Source organism: Podarcis erhardii (genome assembly GCF_964252035.2).
Source record: "Podarcis erhardii genome assembly, chromosome: 11".
NCBI classification, from domain to species: domain Eukaryota; kingdom Metazoa; phylum Chordata; class Lepidosauria; order Squamata; family Lacertidae; genus Podarcis; species Podarcis erhardii.
The window spans coordinates 37057674-37073197 of record NC_138501.1 but is presented as its reverse complement, the minus strand read 5'-3'; the positions used below and the strand labels follow the sequence as shown (position 1 = coordinate 37073197).

The following is a 15524-nucleotide window of genomic DNA, read 5'->3' as shown; positions in this document are numbered from 1 at the left end:
GGTCTGGTCAATTTGTGGACTGGAAACCATATGCCATCTTGGGTTCCTTGATGGAAGGAAAAAACCTCACATGTGCCATGCACAGTAGATAATGGAAAGAAGGTCCTAGCTGAGCAGTGCCCTGCCTCTGAAGAGCACCTCTCTCTCTCTCTTTTTAAAGAAATGAACTGCTTTCCACTCTTAAAAAGGAAGATATGGTTCTTCACATTTTTTAACATTACAGGTGGGTGCAAAAGACAATTTTGATACCCTCATGTCAAAGCCAATAGTAGCTAGCCAAGTTATTTTGGCACCAGGAGAACATCCCACAAACGTTTCTCCCCTTGCAGTAAAAATACAACAATAACTAAAAAGTTGCTGTCATTTCATGACAGGCAAAATTGGGCTTCCTGCGGCTGCCTTGCTTGGCCTAACAGTAAGGAATCAGGAGTCTTACACAATAAATAGCATAGTGACTTGTTCTGGACTGATCTCTCTCTCTCTGAAAGAGAGAAAAGCAGCAAATTATGCCTCAGTTGCACGTTTCACCTCTTAAGATTATTATATTCCTTAATCGTTTGTTGGGGGAAAGGTTTCCACAGCATATTTAAAACATACATATAATACAATAGATTTACATTCACGGAAAAACAAAGGCACCCGTGCAATTATTATTATTATTATTTAAAAACCCCCCAAAAAACAGCCCTCACAAAAGAACCCCCATGACAGCCTTGGCCACACACTGACCCCAAGGCAACGTCCACCAAGGTAAAAGAGCTCAGGCGACATTGCCTCAAATAAGCACCATGGGCCTTCCACCCGATTTCGTCAGATCTTGTTTATTTCATTTTTATTTGTAACTAAAATGATGTCACAGGCCTGGGCATGTGGTATCCCTCCCTCCCTCTCGCCTCTGCCTCCCTTAAGTGGCTTCCCTGTTAGTCGCAATACACTCTTAGCCTTGGCCTCAGGCCCAGCGCTGCCCGTAACCGCCGGGTTCAAACTGGGAATCCCTTCACGGGTTCTCCCAAATAGTTTAGCGGGACAGAAACACGATGGGCGGCGCCAGGGAAAACGCGGGTCCGGAGAGCCGGGTAAGGCGAGGCCCCGTCGGCCGGGAGAGAGGCTGCTCTCGCTTGAGGAGGTACGGAGGAGCCCCAGGAACCAGCCAGGCAGTTGTGGGCTGAACCCCGAGGTTTTCTCTCACTCCACGCTCTTTTCTCTCCGCCTCGCTTAAGCGGCCTCCTTTCCCTGGTTCGCTCGGCACTTCCCGCCCTCCCCGCGTTGCTTCCTGGCAGTTTCAACCGAAAAGCCGCTCCTCTCGCTTCCCTTTCTTTCCCCGGTTTCCTTTCCTTCGTCTTTCTTGCGCAAAGGCAGTTTCTTACTCAGCTATTCCCTCGACAGTCATTTGGCTTCGAGCACCGCATTTTACTTTTCATTCTCCCGTCCCCCGTCATCTGTATACGCTTCTCACCCACCCCGCCCGCCTTCTTCGCTTCCCAGGATTATTATTGTTTTTTAAAGCTGTTTTTCACACAGTGTCCAAACTCAGTGGGTTTTTTTTCCTTTTGTTTTTTGTATTGTTGTTTTTAATAGCTAGAATCGAGGCGTTTATTCGAGTACTTGAAAGATCCCCCGGGTAGAGAACGACGTCGACTTTCGCAACTTCGCATTTCTGGTAACTAACTCCAAAGCGGCTTGAATGCTGCTGTCGACTGCAGTTTGCAAGCGCTGGCTTCCTGAACCCTCAAACCGAGGACGTAAATTCTCTTTAAGGACTTTTGGACAGGTGAGACTTTAAAGGGCTTTATTCAGGGCCACCTGTGCATGTTGTTCATCCTTAAATGTCTCTCAGCTCCATGTGCAATGCTTTTAAAGTACATTTGAAGTGCATACTTCTCTTAGAATTTAGGGCACTGTAGTTTACCCCAATTCCCTGCAACTCTTAACAAAACAAAGTTGCCATATGTATATGAGAGAGAGAGAAATGTGATTTGAATGTGCTTCAAAGGTATAGTGTGTGGACAGTCTGGTATAGTGTGTGGTCAGTCTGTTCTGCACTGAAATTTGGCTTCTAGCAGGAGTAAGCAGATAGTAAGTCAAGTTCTACTGGTAGTTCTGTAGAAGTTTGCAGTAGCTGAAGCATTTCTGACTCCTGATTTTTTTAACCACAACAGCAGCTAAAGGATGCCTTCCACCACCACAATCCGTAGTAATGCAGGCAAGTCCGAAAGGGCGAAAAAGAGAGGGAGAGAGAGACGCTGGGGGAGAAGGAGAAAGAAAGTGAAAGGGGTGAAGTGGGGTGGGGAAGAGAGAGAGTTGCTTCTCATCAATATCAGCTCTTCAGTACAGGCGCTGGTGGGGAAACCGAGGCTGGGGAGGGGCTGGTTGGCTAAGCAGCGAGGAAGGGGAGGCACGATTCTTGGAAGAAACAGGGTGAAGGCAAAGTTTCCCACTTGCTTATGTCTCCCCGTGGAATCTGGAGCCCCCATTCCTTAGTTTCTTGGTCCCTCTGCCCCTCCCGAGCCCTGGACAAAACATCCTTCACAGAGGATTCTGCAACCAGAGATGGCCCTGATGTTCGGTGGCGTGTTTTGTTACCAGATTCGGGGTATTCTTTATTATTAAAAGAGATCACTGCATAATTATCAGGAAGCCTAAACTTTGGCGGAGTCAGTGGCACACACACATTGCCGTTTTGCCTTGCCTGCCGTTTTTGCCTTGCCTTTTCTACCCGCGGTTCCCTGTTACTTTGGCTCTACTCCATATGCTCAGCTTTGCTCAGCTGTCAGTAGATATTTTTTTCTATTAGACGCAAGGATTTCACATTTTGAGAATACAGGAGAAGCAGCAGGAGAGGCTGCAATCTAACATCTGCTTACTTGGGAGCAAGTCCAGTTGAACACAGTGGGGCTTACTTCTCAGTAGACATGCTTGACATTGCACTGTCAGTTTATTAACATTACACTAGAACAAGAAGCTGTCAATTAATAGAGTATTTTTCATCATTTTAAGTACAGCATCTTAAACAATTTAAGATCAATGGCGCATAGACAGGTTTGGGGAAACGTAAGACCTGCCTATAGGGCAAAATCCTAGGGGAAACATAACAAAATGAAGATTCTAAGTTAATCATGTTCACACAATTAATGTCATGTCTAGCTTGACCCAATTTTTGTTTCTTTTTTATCATTGATACCCTGCATTCTTTCTTAAAAGGTTTACTCAAGGTGGCTTCCATCCTTCAACAAATGCGAAGTATCCCTACAGAAACGTGATATATGTATAGCTCAGGTAGAACACGATTTCCGGTCCCTTTAAAACAAAGCCTTCAACAGGTAGGATCTGTCTATAATAGCAGTGCCTAGACCCACTGTGGGAGGGAGAGAATTATAGCTCCTACCCCTAGAAATATAGTATTGTAGAGTTGGAAGGGACCCTGTTGAGGATCATCTAGTTCAACCCTCTGCAATGCAGGAATATGCAGCAGTCCCATCCTTTTTTACATTTGCTGTCCACCCTCATTTGTCCTCCTCCTGCTTTGTAAATTTACATATATCTCTCCCTTCCTCCCTCCCCCCCCCACAGGTTGCCTCGGATGCTAGTCCTACTCAGAGAAGACTCACTGAAATGAATTAAAAATCCAAACATTAATTTCAAAGGCTCTGCCCTAAGTAGGATTTAGCTGGATGTATCCTGTTATTATGAACAAAGTATCTTGCCCAAAAAGATATGCACAAACCAGTTTATCTGAGTGCATTCTTCTCAGGGTGGGGAAACTCATTTATTTATAATTGCTTAATCATATGGGACCAAATTGCATCATGTTGTAAGGACCTTTTATTAAATCTTAGAATTGTAAAGTTGGAAGGGACCCAAGGGTCATCTAGTCCAACCCACAGTGCCTATTTTGAACTATAATGTTATCTGCAAACTGGAACTTGTAGTTTGAGAGTCGGAAAGAAGTGTGTTGTACTATGTGGCATTCTTTCTTAAGAATTACAAGTTTCACAGTAGATCCTACTAACATTGTCTAACATAGTCATGAGGGTCCAGTGGGATGTGGCAGCTAAATAGCAACAGGTGAGGGGACAACCATTATAACTGCTAAGATCCCAGGGACTGTGGAAGCCAGTGCTGCTGATAATGAGTTAGATCTATTTCAGGAGTTCTAAATGAGTTAGCTCTCTTTTCAGGAGTGTGTAGAAGAATAAGCACATACTTTTGGGGACAGGAGAACATCTGATGAGCACTTGTCAGTTTTTTTATGATTGCTATATGTATATGCAGTACTCTTGAAAAACTACCTATGAGCACTGTGGGCAGGGGGAGCCCAAAATGCTACATAACTCCAATGGTGGCAATACTGCTTTGTGGTTTGCAGGTTTTTCTAAATTGTTTGACCTCAAAAAATAGGAAGCCCATTTCAAAAGCTTTGCGCTATTGCAATAACATTGTCAAAAGCAAAGAGTCAAAAGTTCAGATCTGGAACCTATTTTCAGGATTCAACTCTGAAATGTGTGAAGTAATAGTAGAATGATGATTTCTGGTTCCTTTGGAAATTTAGCTGAGGGAAGATATGTAAAACAATTTTATTTTCATTATTAACTGTAATGGTATGCTCACCAGATAGAAATATATACTATATAATACAGCAGCATTACTGACTTTGTTGGAGAAAAAAAAATCTTAATTTTGTTACAGTGTTTCCTGCCTACGCACAATGATTCTAAATAATTTTTTATATACTATGCTTGGGATCTTAACCATGCATTGCAACTTCTGTTTAGCGGGTAAGTTGAACCTTTTCTGTACTTATGGTTGGAGTGCAAACTAGCTTAGAAGAAAATTCCAATTAAGCATTTAGTTAGGATGGGCAGTAAGGAAATCTGCTTCTTTCTTGAATGAAGGTGGGTGATCCATATACAGTCAAACCTCGGTTGTTGAACGTAATCTGTTCCAGAAGCCTGATAGGCTTCCGAAATATTCGACAACCAAGGTGCGGCTTCCAATTAGTTGCAGGAGCTTCTTGCACTCAGCAGAAGCCGCATTGGACACCCAGCTTCCGAAAACCGGAGCATTTACTTCCGGGTTTTCAGCGTTTAGGAACCGAAATGTTCTGCAATGGAGGCGTTCGGGAGCCAAGGTTTGACTGTATAAACAGTTTAAAGCTTTAAAATGAACTGGACTAAATCCCAAATAAGGTGGTAATGGTCAACTGCTAATACCACCGTGGGGGAGGAAAACCCACTTATCATGTGTGCTACAGTCCCAAACCATATCTGCTATTCAAAAAGCAAACACACACTGATATTACTTGTTTATGCTGTGTCTAGTTTGGCCCTGGATGACACAAAGAAGTTTGGCAAATGTGTGAAGTCTAAACTGGCTCCTAAGTCTTTGTATGATGGCGAAAAGTCCAATATGCCTTATTATGAAAAACTACACGGGGAATTAAAGCATGTGTATCCTGAGCATGAGGGGTAGTATTGAATAGTTGAGTCTCTTAAAGGGACGAGGTAGAACTATATATACATGAATAGTGTCGTCTTTGTTCATTTTTCCTTCACTGCTGTGTTGCTTTGTGTTTTGCTTTAGTATAACTGATCTAAGTGATTTTTCTTTAAAAATAGATGGAGATGCTGTGGCTCACATCTTTCCTTCATCCCCTTTAATTGAAAGTGGTTCTACCTTGAAAGTTTTTTGTAGACTGGGCAAAAAACTTTTTCCTTATAAAAATGCAAGTCATATCATCTGGACACTGAACGATGTTGTGATTGCAGAAGAAAACTACCAAATTATCAATGAGTCTGTCTCTGGAGTAGTGATTCATAATTTCAGTTATGGAAGAGCTCACGTTAAATGTTTTGTTGATTCTCCGGTTAAAAAGCAACACCTGGCTCACTCTGAAGTTAGATCAGGGTGTAAGTAAGCTTAAAAGTCTTGAATTGAAAATGAGTGATTTAAGCACTTTAACAATACTTAAAAGCCTTTGAAAATATTTACGTAGAATGGGATCCTGGTGGGTGTAATATTTTAAAAGATTTAAATTGTAAGATTTTACTGATGCCAAGTAGTTTATAAAGTCTTTTTACCAAGCGAAGCTGGTCATTCAAATGCCTGAGAAATCTATTGTTTTGCCTTTCTTGGTTGCAGTTCCTCCACGGCCTCCTGAAATTATTTTCTGCATCTTTTATTACAAAAGTGGCTCAACTCTTACTTGCACATGGACATATGAGAGGAACCCTGAAACAGTCTATACTCTCACTAAACAGTAAGTGCTAAGTGATTGGCTGCTAATGTTATGCAAAGCATGTAGCATGTGAGTTACATAATTGCATTTCCTCCCTTTAATCAAATGTTTAGTTCAACTGCTTTTGGATTACCCCAGAAATCTTAAATAGCTATTCATCACAAACAGGGCAGCCAACAAGATGCAAACACAGTGTCAAACTCAGAGGCCAACTTTGTCTCTATATCTGCTTGGGCAGCGCTGCTCCATGGCGTCAACCACAACCTCCAGGGTTCATTCAGCTGGTCATCTTTCTTTCTTTCTTTTTTTTTTTATAAATATTTATTAAAGTTTTTAAATATAAATGCACAAATAATAAACAGTCTTACTTCTATCACAGACATAATTTCATCACTTCTTTGGGCTCCCTCACGTCTCCCGCTCCCATTTACATCGTTAAAAGTTTTTTCCAAACAAATTATCAACTTGTTTACAATCTCATGTCCACTCATTCAAATATAATCTAGCACTTCTTTCCAAAAAATTTTATATTTTCTTTAGTCTCACTTATCATCAAATTTCAAATCTAATTTAGTGGTGGCCAGTTTTTTATAATCTAGCATCCTTCTTAGCATTCAACCAAATTACAATGTTTTTGTAGATACTTCTTGAATTTCTCCCAGTCTTCCTCCATCTTCTCTTCTCCCAGGTCACGGATTCTGCCAGTCATCTCGGCCAGCTGGTCATCTTTCAATGATACATGTAGTTGCGAAGATTTTGGGGTCCATGGGCACACCTAGAATTCTGGAAACGTGCTGTGGCCATCAGTCATGAAGTGGTTGCCGTGACTGTGGTGTGGCATAGTGCAAATGGCTGCCATTTTTTAAATCTTCAAAGCAGCTGTGTGTGGTTACCAATACATACAAAGATCTTTAAAAATAAAAATAGCCATGTAAAATCTTAATCAAGAATCTCATATTGCATCTAGGTTGGCTGCACCACATTTTCATCCTATTAATTTCTGTGGGAGGGAGAAACACATGCTTTAAATTTCTTCTGTTGAAATCTGTGACACTTGAATGTTCTCAACTTTTGGTTGTCATTATTTAAAGCATAATTCACCTTTTACTGTTCTTTTCTAAATTGTGCTCAACATATTTCAGTCCTGGATTTGATTCTAATTGTGAGCTTCTTAACCACTTCTTCCACCAAAAATATTTACTAATTTCCTTCTTCTTCCCACTGCCTGCATTTTTCACAAACAGGATGTTAGCACCGAATGAGGAAGAAAACTGCTCAATGAAAAAGGCTTCAACATTAGTAGGCGATGAAATACAAAGCTGCTCAACCCAAAATGATTCATGTACAATATTCAATCAACCAATTTCTGCTCGGGAATATCGTGTCCGGGTGACGGCAAGAAATAGCTTGGGGGAAGCAACCTCAGAGCCTGTTTGCATAATTTCTACAAAAATTTGTAAGTTTATAAACAATTTAAAATATGAGAAACATAGACTGTGTTTGAGTAAGCAGCTCTTATGCAATACATTTTTTGCTACTGCAGAGATAAAAGAATTCCAGTGGCATGCAGTGAACATTTTCGTAGGATAACATTTAGGGCCAGAGGCGCCAGCTTCCAAGTGTGATTGGGGCAAGGCAACGTCATGCGCATGAACATTGTGCCTCCATCCCTGAGCTGGGAAGAAGCTTCCTGGTTTTGGGAAGAGATGCCAGGCCTCTGACAGGATACTGGAGCCCTGCTGCCTCCTTCAGAGTACATTGCCTCCTGCAATCAAGGTGCCGAGCCCATTCGACAGATGTCGACCTTTGCCTCAGACCCTAGAGAGGCAATATTTGTATTAGATGTACAAGCAACGCCCATTTGTGTGTGCTCTATCTTTGTGTGACCGCACACACACATGGTGCCAGGAACCCAGCAGTGGGGAGCACTCTGGAGAGTCCTCCTGGCTCTCAAGTAGACCCTCCCCAGAGCCAAAAGATAGTCTCCTTGCAAGCCACTAGGACTCTCCATTTATGTGCATTTCGCTGACAGATGCAGAGGCCCAGAACATAAACCCCACATAAATGAGGTGTTGCCTATATTAGCCACAGTTCAGTGCTTACAACTTTTAAAACTGCTTAAAACCACAACAAATAGAGAACACCGTAATCTTAATAGCAAAGGTAAAAACATTTCCAATCCCCCTGCTTCCTTTTATTTATTTCAATTTATTACAGCTAATCAGCTATAAGGCTGCCTGTTGAACCTCTCCGCAAGCAATATGCATGAAAACGTTCAATGAAAACGTTGCCTGCCTAAATAATACCAAAGGGCAAGCTGCTTTTATATCTCAGAGAGGGAAGTTCCATAATAACAGTTGCACCTTTAAGAAGGTCCTGTCCCTCAAACTTGCCAGCTCTTGCTATCGCCATCTGAAAGCCAGTGTAGCTTAATGGTTCATGTGTTGGACTAGGACCTGGGAGAGCAAGATTTGGATCCCAATTCAGCCATGAAGCTCACTGAGTGACCTGGGCCAGTCACCATCTCTTAGACTAACCTACCTCAAAGGGTTGTTGTGAGGATGAAATGGGGAGGAGGAGAACCATGTACACCCCCTGAGATCCTTGGAAGATAAAGGTGGTTTATAAATTGAAATACAGTGGACCCTCGGGTTATGTACCTCTCTGGATATATAATCTTCAGATTGCAAAAGCAGCAAACCCAGAAGTATTTTTCCGGGTTTCGCCACATGCACAGAAGCGCTCTATTGCGCTGTCAGCATGCGCAGAAGCAGCGCCTCTGGTTATGGATTTTTTGGGGTGAGCATGGACCCCTGGAATGAATTAAATCTGTATCCAGAGGGTTTACTGTAACAACAACAACAACAACAATCTGCCTCTACCTCCAACCCAACTGGGTTTAATTCCAAGTGTGGCAGTGGTGTTGCATCACATTGATCGGGTTCATCAGTCCCCCTCCACCAAACAGAAGTGATTTAATTATCTTTTTATAGCTGTGTTTAGAAATGAAATATAAATTCTGCAATGGGGTTCAAGTGTGCAGCCTACCCCACTCTCCATTCCAGCAGAATCTCTCTTGCTGCTGCCAGTAGGATTGGTTGTAAAATCATTAGCATTGAAAGCATGAGAGCTTTCTTTCTCAATTCCAGTGAAGCCTGATCCTCCTCAGATAACCGAAATAGAAACAGTTCCAGGGATGAAGCAAATGCTAAGAGTTCATTGGGTTAAACCTCGGTATATGCCTCGAAGTGCCGAGAACAATACAAGGTGCCAAATTCGATATAAATCCATAAAGGAAAATGGAATGGTAAGTTGAATTGTAAGTGAGTAGCAATTTTTCCAGCTCATATGACTACAGGCATGTAGCCCATGTTGGCCTCATCTTCTCAGTCTGCTCCTCCTAGCATTATTTTATGCTCTTTCATCACGTCTCTTCTTACTTGCCTTTTCTCTAAATTATAAAGTGCCGAATCCTTTAACTTTTCCTCAAAGGAGAGTTTCCCCATTCGCTTAATCAGTTTGGTTGCCCTTTTCTGAACTTTTCCCTACACACACACACACACACACACACACACACGTGCTGTCTTTTGGTAAACAGTTATTTTAGCCAAGAATGCATGCCAATTTTTGGCAAGCAGAATTTTCCATCTGAGCCACACTTGGGGTGGGGGGTAAGGAATGTAAGAATACAGATGCAAGTGATAGCAAGATGGCATTTATATTTTGCCACCTATGATTTTTGCTGTGTTCTTTGAAGGAAAACTTATTCTGCCCAATTTCTAGAAAGATTACTTCATGGAAGAAGACAGCGCAACAATTGAGCTTACTAATTTGTGGGATTGTACAAACTATACTGTTGACATTCGGTGTGCTCATAATGACTCGAAGTTTTGGAGTGAGTGGAGTACCAAAAAAATGGGAACAACAGAAGAACAAGGTAAGCAAAATGCTGATACAGTTTGATGCTGTTGTTAAGTTTTATATTTACAGATCTTTAAAAAAAATCAGTTTATGTTAATTCAGTTTATTGTTGTTGTTGTTGTTGTTGTTATATATCCAAGACTAATTCCATCTCTAGGGAATCCACAGTGAATGTTTATACTGTACTGTATATGTTAAATAGGATAGGCAGTGAAGGGGTATCTGTCAGGCAGGGCTATCTCACGCTGTTATATTGGTTATATCATTCATTGTTGTTGTTGGTATTCTGTTGGGAGTTGCCCAGGGTGGCTGGGGGAACCCAGTCAGATAGGCGTGGTAATAATAATAATAATAATAATAATAATAATAATAATAATAATAATAATTCTTCAGTATTAGTATTGGATATTGCTGCTGTTTCCAGTCATTTACTCTTGAATATGGTTAGAGCTGTGCTTCCCAACATGGGGGACATGCCCCACAGGGGGGCAGTTTCATTTTTAAGGAGGGCAAATGAATAGACTTTTAGGTTTCCTCCACATGAATAGGAGTTCACTTTTTGAATAATAAGAACTATATGTCATGGGGGGCAGGATTTTAGAGATGCTTAGGTGGGGCATGGCAAAAAAAACACGTTTGGGAACCACTGGTCTAGAGGGAAAGTGTATGTGTTTAGTGTTGCCAGCTTGTCATGGTGTTCCAGCACCCAGTTGCTAGGGGAGTTGTTCATAGACAGCCTCCCCAGTTTTGGATAACAACAAAGAACTAGTTGTTATGTGTTCTACTCTTGTGCTATTCTTGAATATCCACTTGCTGCAGGATGAGAATATGATACTAACTAGCTTTTAAGCAGCATAGAAGTGGCTATCTTGGTGGGCTATAGGAGTAGTTTGTTCATGCCTTTTATTTCTATATTTTTAATTATGATGTATTAATTTTCATAGCTCCCTTGAAAGTAGACTTGTGGCGAGTACTTGAATCGCATCAACCCACTGGAAGAAGAACTGTGCACCTTTTGTGGAAGGTAAAAAAAAATTGACACTTTGAGATTCTGAGGGTTTTTTGGTTTAGTATTTGAATAGGGAATGTGCTGTCAGGTTTGACTGACATTATTTCTGATACAACCCAGTAGCCTATATACTATGTTAATTGGTATTTTTCATGTGCATATACATGCCATTGCACTGGCAAACACTGCTGTCATTTTGATTACTCTGATTTCTGAATAGACTTTCCCCGTGTTGCTTTGTTTTTAACAGTAAACATCTCTCTGAGAAAAAAATTGTTTTGCTGAATTCTGTGAAGGAATTATTTCTTTTCATGAATAAAGGTGGATTATCTAAGGTGGTGTCTATATTAGTTTACCAGGATACTATTCAGGAGAGACGGGTATGGGAAATGTATGTGTGTGTATGAACTTTTAAAAACCAGGCGTTGGAAAAAATATGGTCCATGCTTTGGTTCATGAGATTCTTCAGTGCAGCTTGCAATATCATACAGAAGACTTAAGAATCCTGGCTGGTGGTGTTGTCCCCCCCCCCCCCATGGTTGCATAAATGTTTGGGAGAAAAATTGCCAAAAGCAAAAGCAAGTGGCAGGATGGTGGTGTGGACTCAAAATCAGTTGGTCTTATACACCCTGCTACTTGCTAGGAGTTTATGAGAGTGCACACATGTTATAGTGGTATTGCAACTCTGCAGAGATTGTGTGTAGCCCCAGATTGTACAAAGCAGTACATCTGTGTGAGGCCATTGCGCTGCTCCAAGTGTCCCCAGCTTTGGAGTTGGGAAAGGTGGCTACTGGAGGACAAACCTGCGATTCTACTGCTTGTATTGTGGTGCCCTGAACATGGAACATTGTCCCAAGGGCAGTTTGTCTGGCACCTACATAGCTCTCCTTTAGGCTCTGGGAAAAGATTTTACTATCTCGTGCCTTCCCTCCTGTTGATGCCTTTTGTAAAGTTTCTATTTTTCTGTGAAACACCTATAACAATGAATTGGAAAGGTAATATATAGATGTATTAAATGAAATAATGTGCACAATTACAGTGACTGCAGACAAAAATCCACAATAGCACACATTGCCACTGATCATAGCTGTCAACTTACAGATTTGAAAATAAGGGACCAGCAGCCTCGAAAATAAGGGACCAGCAGCCAAAATAAGGGATTTTAGTCAACCAGCTGAAATATGAAGTTAAAAGGGACCAGATAATTTGGGAGAGCAGCGCCAGTTTTTAGCCCTTCGTTTCCAGAGATTGCTGCTCAAGACACCAGCTGATGAAACACTGCAATTAAATAACTACAAGCAGCAATCACTTTTTGCGCAAAACGAAGTCCAAGCTACGGAGATGCTGCTGCAGTTCTGTATTTTTTCTCTCGTGCTCCATCTGCAGCTCTCAGTTCCATCAGGTGGGGCGGGAGGAAGAGGGGGGGGGGAAATAGTACCCGAAGTAAACCCACAGATCAGACCATCTATGCTAGTCTACCACTACAAATCTATGGGAGAAGCGCTTGCGGTCCTTCCTCCGCTTTCCCCCTCTATGGTTAGCCCTTGGAACACCTGCCTGCACCTCCTCCTCCTCTCTCTGAATTGCTTTCTCCATGGTTGCCCTCACTCTCCTCTCAAGGCTCCTCAGTCTTGGCGGGGAGGGGCTCCCGGGGGCCGAGGCTGGTGAGAGGAGGCCGGAGGGGGGTGGGCCGGGCAGCCAAGCAACACAGTTGGAGCCTCCCTCCTCCCTGGCCGGCAGGGAGGGAGGGAGAGGAGCTGCTTCCTTTGAAACCCAGGAAATTTAAGGGACATCATCGTTAAGGGACAGCAGTGGGACACGGCACTGGGATAAGGGAGTTTCCTGCCAAATAAGGGATGGTTGACAGCTATGCCACTGATGTGTGTTAAAGTCCTACACGGAAGTGCCATTTCCTATAAGCCAGGCAATTGCCACTGGGTTGTAAACTTGCCTGGAGGGTACATACAGGAAATGTTTATGCATTTATCCTGAAAATGTCTGAGCTCCCCTTGAAAATAAGTTTCTAGGGTGTTGCACGGTAGAAATAAATAAAATACATTAAAATATAAACAGTAAAATAAGGAAAAACAAAAAAACTGGAGTGTTAGTATGGCTCACAAAGTAGTACAGAATTGGTGGAAAGTATTTTTTTTATGCAGAGTAGTAGGTATTGTGGCATATATAGGCATACCATTTATTTATTCCCTTGATTTTGAAAGCAACCTGCTAGTGCATTATTGCAAAATTCATGTCAATCTGATAAAGTAGATATGCAATGATTGGATTGGAGATCATTAAGCTGAGAAACAGCAGCTTGCCCTTGCTTCCTGAGAGTAATGGAAATAAGAACAGTAAATAAATTTGTAATGATTTGCTGACCTATCGCTGGTATTAAGTGAATCAAGACTGCAAGGTACAGTGTAAAAGCACTTGCTGTAAACTTCCTGTAAGCAAAAGATGGAAATAAATTTCAAGACCAGATTTAACAGTGCAATCCTTTACAGGACATGTAAACTCAAGTGTGTATGGATTGCAAACTTATTGGATAACCAACTTTTCAAAACTGGTTGGCATATTTCAGAGCTTTCTGATTCCATGAGAAGTATATGTGTATATGTATAGCGGGGGAGAGAGGATCCCATCTCTGTCCTTTTCAGTGTATGTGTGACTTGCATTCTAGTTTTTATGCAATGTATGTGATCCTATACATGTTTGCTCAGAAGTCCCATTGTGTTCAGCGCTGCTTTCTCAGGTAAATGCACACAAGTCTTAAGAGTCTTATCTTCTTCAATTGCTGTGCTGTCCTATTTTGCTTTGTTTTTTAACAGAAACATGAAGAATTCCCATCATCTGGAAGAATAGATAGCTACAGAATAAAGTATTTTGCAAAAACCAATTCTCCTTTTGAAAAAACTGTCAACGCTAAAAATAATTCCAGTAATTTCGAATTGACAGGAGAAGCCTATTTGATCAGTGTTGTTGCTCATAATATAGCTGGAGATTCTCCTGAGGCTGTTTTGAAAATTCCATCAATACATGAAGAAAGCATGAGTGAGTTTATGTGAACAAATTGTGTGATTTAAAAAAAATGTAGTAATAGGTCACTGTGGTTCGGGTGTTGATATGTGTCATTGTGTTTGTAAATGTGTATCCCCTTTCAGATCTTCTTTAAAATACAATTACATGGTTGTAGCATTTGCTTGCAAAAAGAGCAAAACAGCAAATACTTAGTTATGGAGCATACATCTAAAACAAAAATGTCTTAAATAGCCTCCTAAATATTAAGGCTTATCTGATACTGAGTAAGTAGTATTACTTTAGTGCAGGTAGAATTAAGAAATGGGACTTCTAATCCAACACGTCTCTTTGTACTTGAATCCCTGTCTGCAAGGATATTGCTATGCAGTCTCACTGCTTATTCATTGTGTATTTATTTTTGCATCCTATACAGTATTGATAAAATGTAGAATATACTTTTCTTAGGAAGGATTGCTATTGCTACATACCCTTCTGCTTCTTTCTGTCTTCTGTTCTCAAATATTTTATTAATCACAATAATATTCAGTTGAATTGCTTAAGTCAACATTCCTGCTAATGGCAGCAATCATTCTCTTAGATCTCCAAAGGATTCTTAGCTTGAATACTTCTGCTTTAAAGGAGCACTTGTTTTTGGAATGGGAAACTTCAGAGTTAGAAATAAATGAATACATTATAGAATGGTATAATGAATTGGAGACTGATCCATACAACAGATCTTGGGAATACATAACAAATGTCACAAACTGGACATTTCCAAAAGGTAAGGGTTCTGGAGACTGTCTTTTAAACCCAATGTATTTATTTCTGTATCTTCACTCCCCATTTTTTCTATCTAAAGATGTAAATAATAATAATGATAATGATAATGATAATGATAATGATAATGATAATAATATAATTTAGTATTTATACCCGGCCCATCTGGCTGAGTTTCCCCAGCCACTCTGGGCGGCTCCCAGTTGAGTGTTAAAACAATACAGCATTATGGTGAGACAGTTTCCAGTTGGGTATTTATTTATGTACTTTTGCATTTGGTTGCATGTTAGCAAATATCTCTATTGTGGTAAGCACATGGGTGCAATGCTGTTCGTCACTGCTAAAGTCCTCTAGAATAGCCCATGCTGAAATTGCTTGAGCTATTTCAGATTATTGGTTTTGAAAATTTGAACAATTCTGATAGGGACAGACAGAAGGGAGTGGATTTCTGTCACATGAAGGTCTTTATACTACTCTGCAGCCTTATTTGCTTGGCTGCAAGCAATACATAATATCTATTGGAGAAAAACTCCACAAGTTGGAAACACATTTATTTACTTCATT

General features: G+C 41.0%; 1 protein-coding gene across 10 annotated transcripts in view; it reads left to right on the top strand.

Annotated features, from left to right (window-relative positions):
* The window catches only part of IL31RA (interleukin 31 receptor A), a 43542-nt gene that overhangs the window by 18548 nt on the left and 9470 nt on the right, over positions 1-15524 (top strand). Inside the window, exons 1-13 of one of the 10 annotated variants that reach the window (XM_081881423.1) lie at positions 685-1126; positions 1579-1771; positions 3202-3276; positions 3571-3752; positions 4687-4775; positions 5616-5906; positions 6139-6256; positions 7480-7691; positions 9385-9542; positions 10019-10172; positions 11101-11180; positions 13994-14216; positions 14782-14964. In XM_081881423.1, the coding sequence (XP_081737549.1) occupies positions 3715-3752; positions 4687-4775; positions 5616-5906; positions 6139-6256; positions 7480-7691; positions 9385-9542; positions 10019-10172; positions 11101-11180; positions 13994-14216; positions 14782-14964 (1546 nt within the window). In that variant the 5' untranslated portion in view covers positions 685-1126; positions 1579-1771; positions 3202-3276; positions 3571-3714. Of the gene's footprint in view, positions 1-684; positions 1127-1578; positions 1772-3201; positions 3321-3570; positions 4776-5615; positions 5907-6138; positions 6257-7479; positions 7692-9384; positions 9543-10018; positions 10173-11100; positions 11181-13993; positions 14217-14781; positions 14965-15524 lie in introns of those variants that run through there. The other 9 variants (XM_081881427.1, XM_081881425.1, XM_081881424.1 and 6 more) reach the window with 9 other exon arrangements.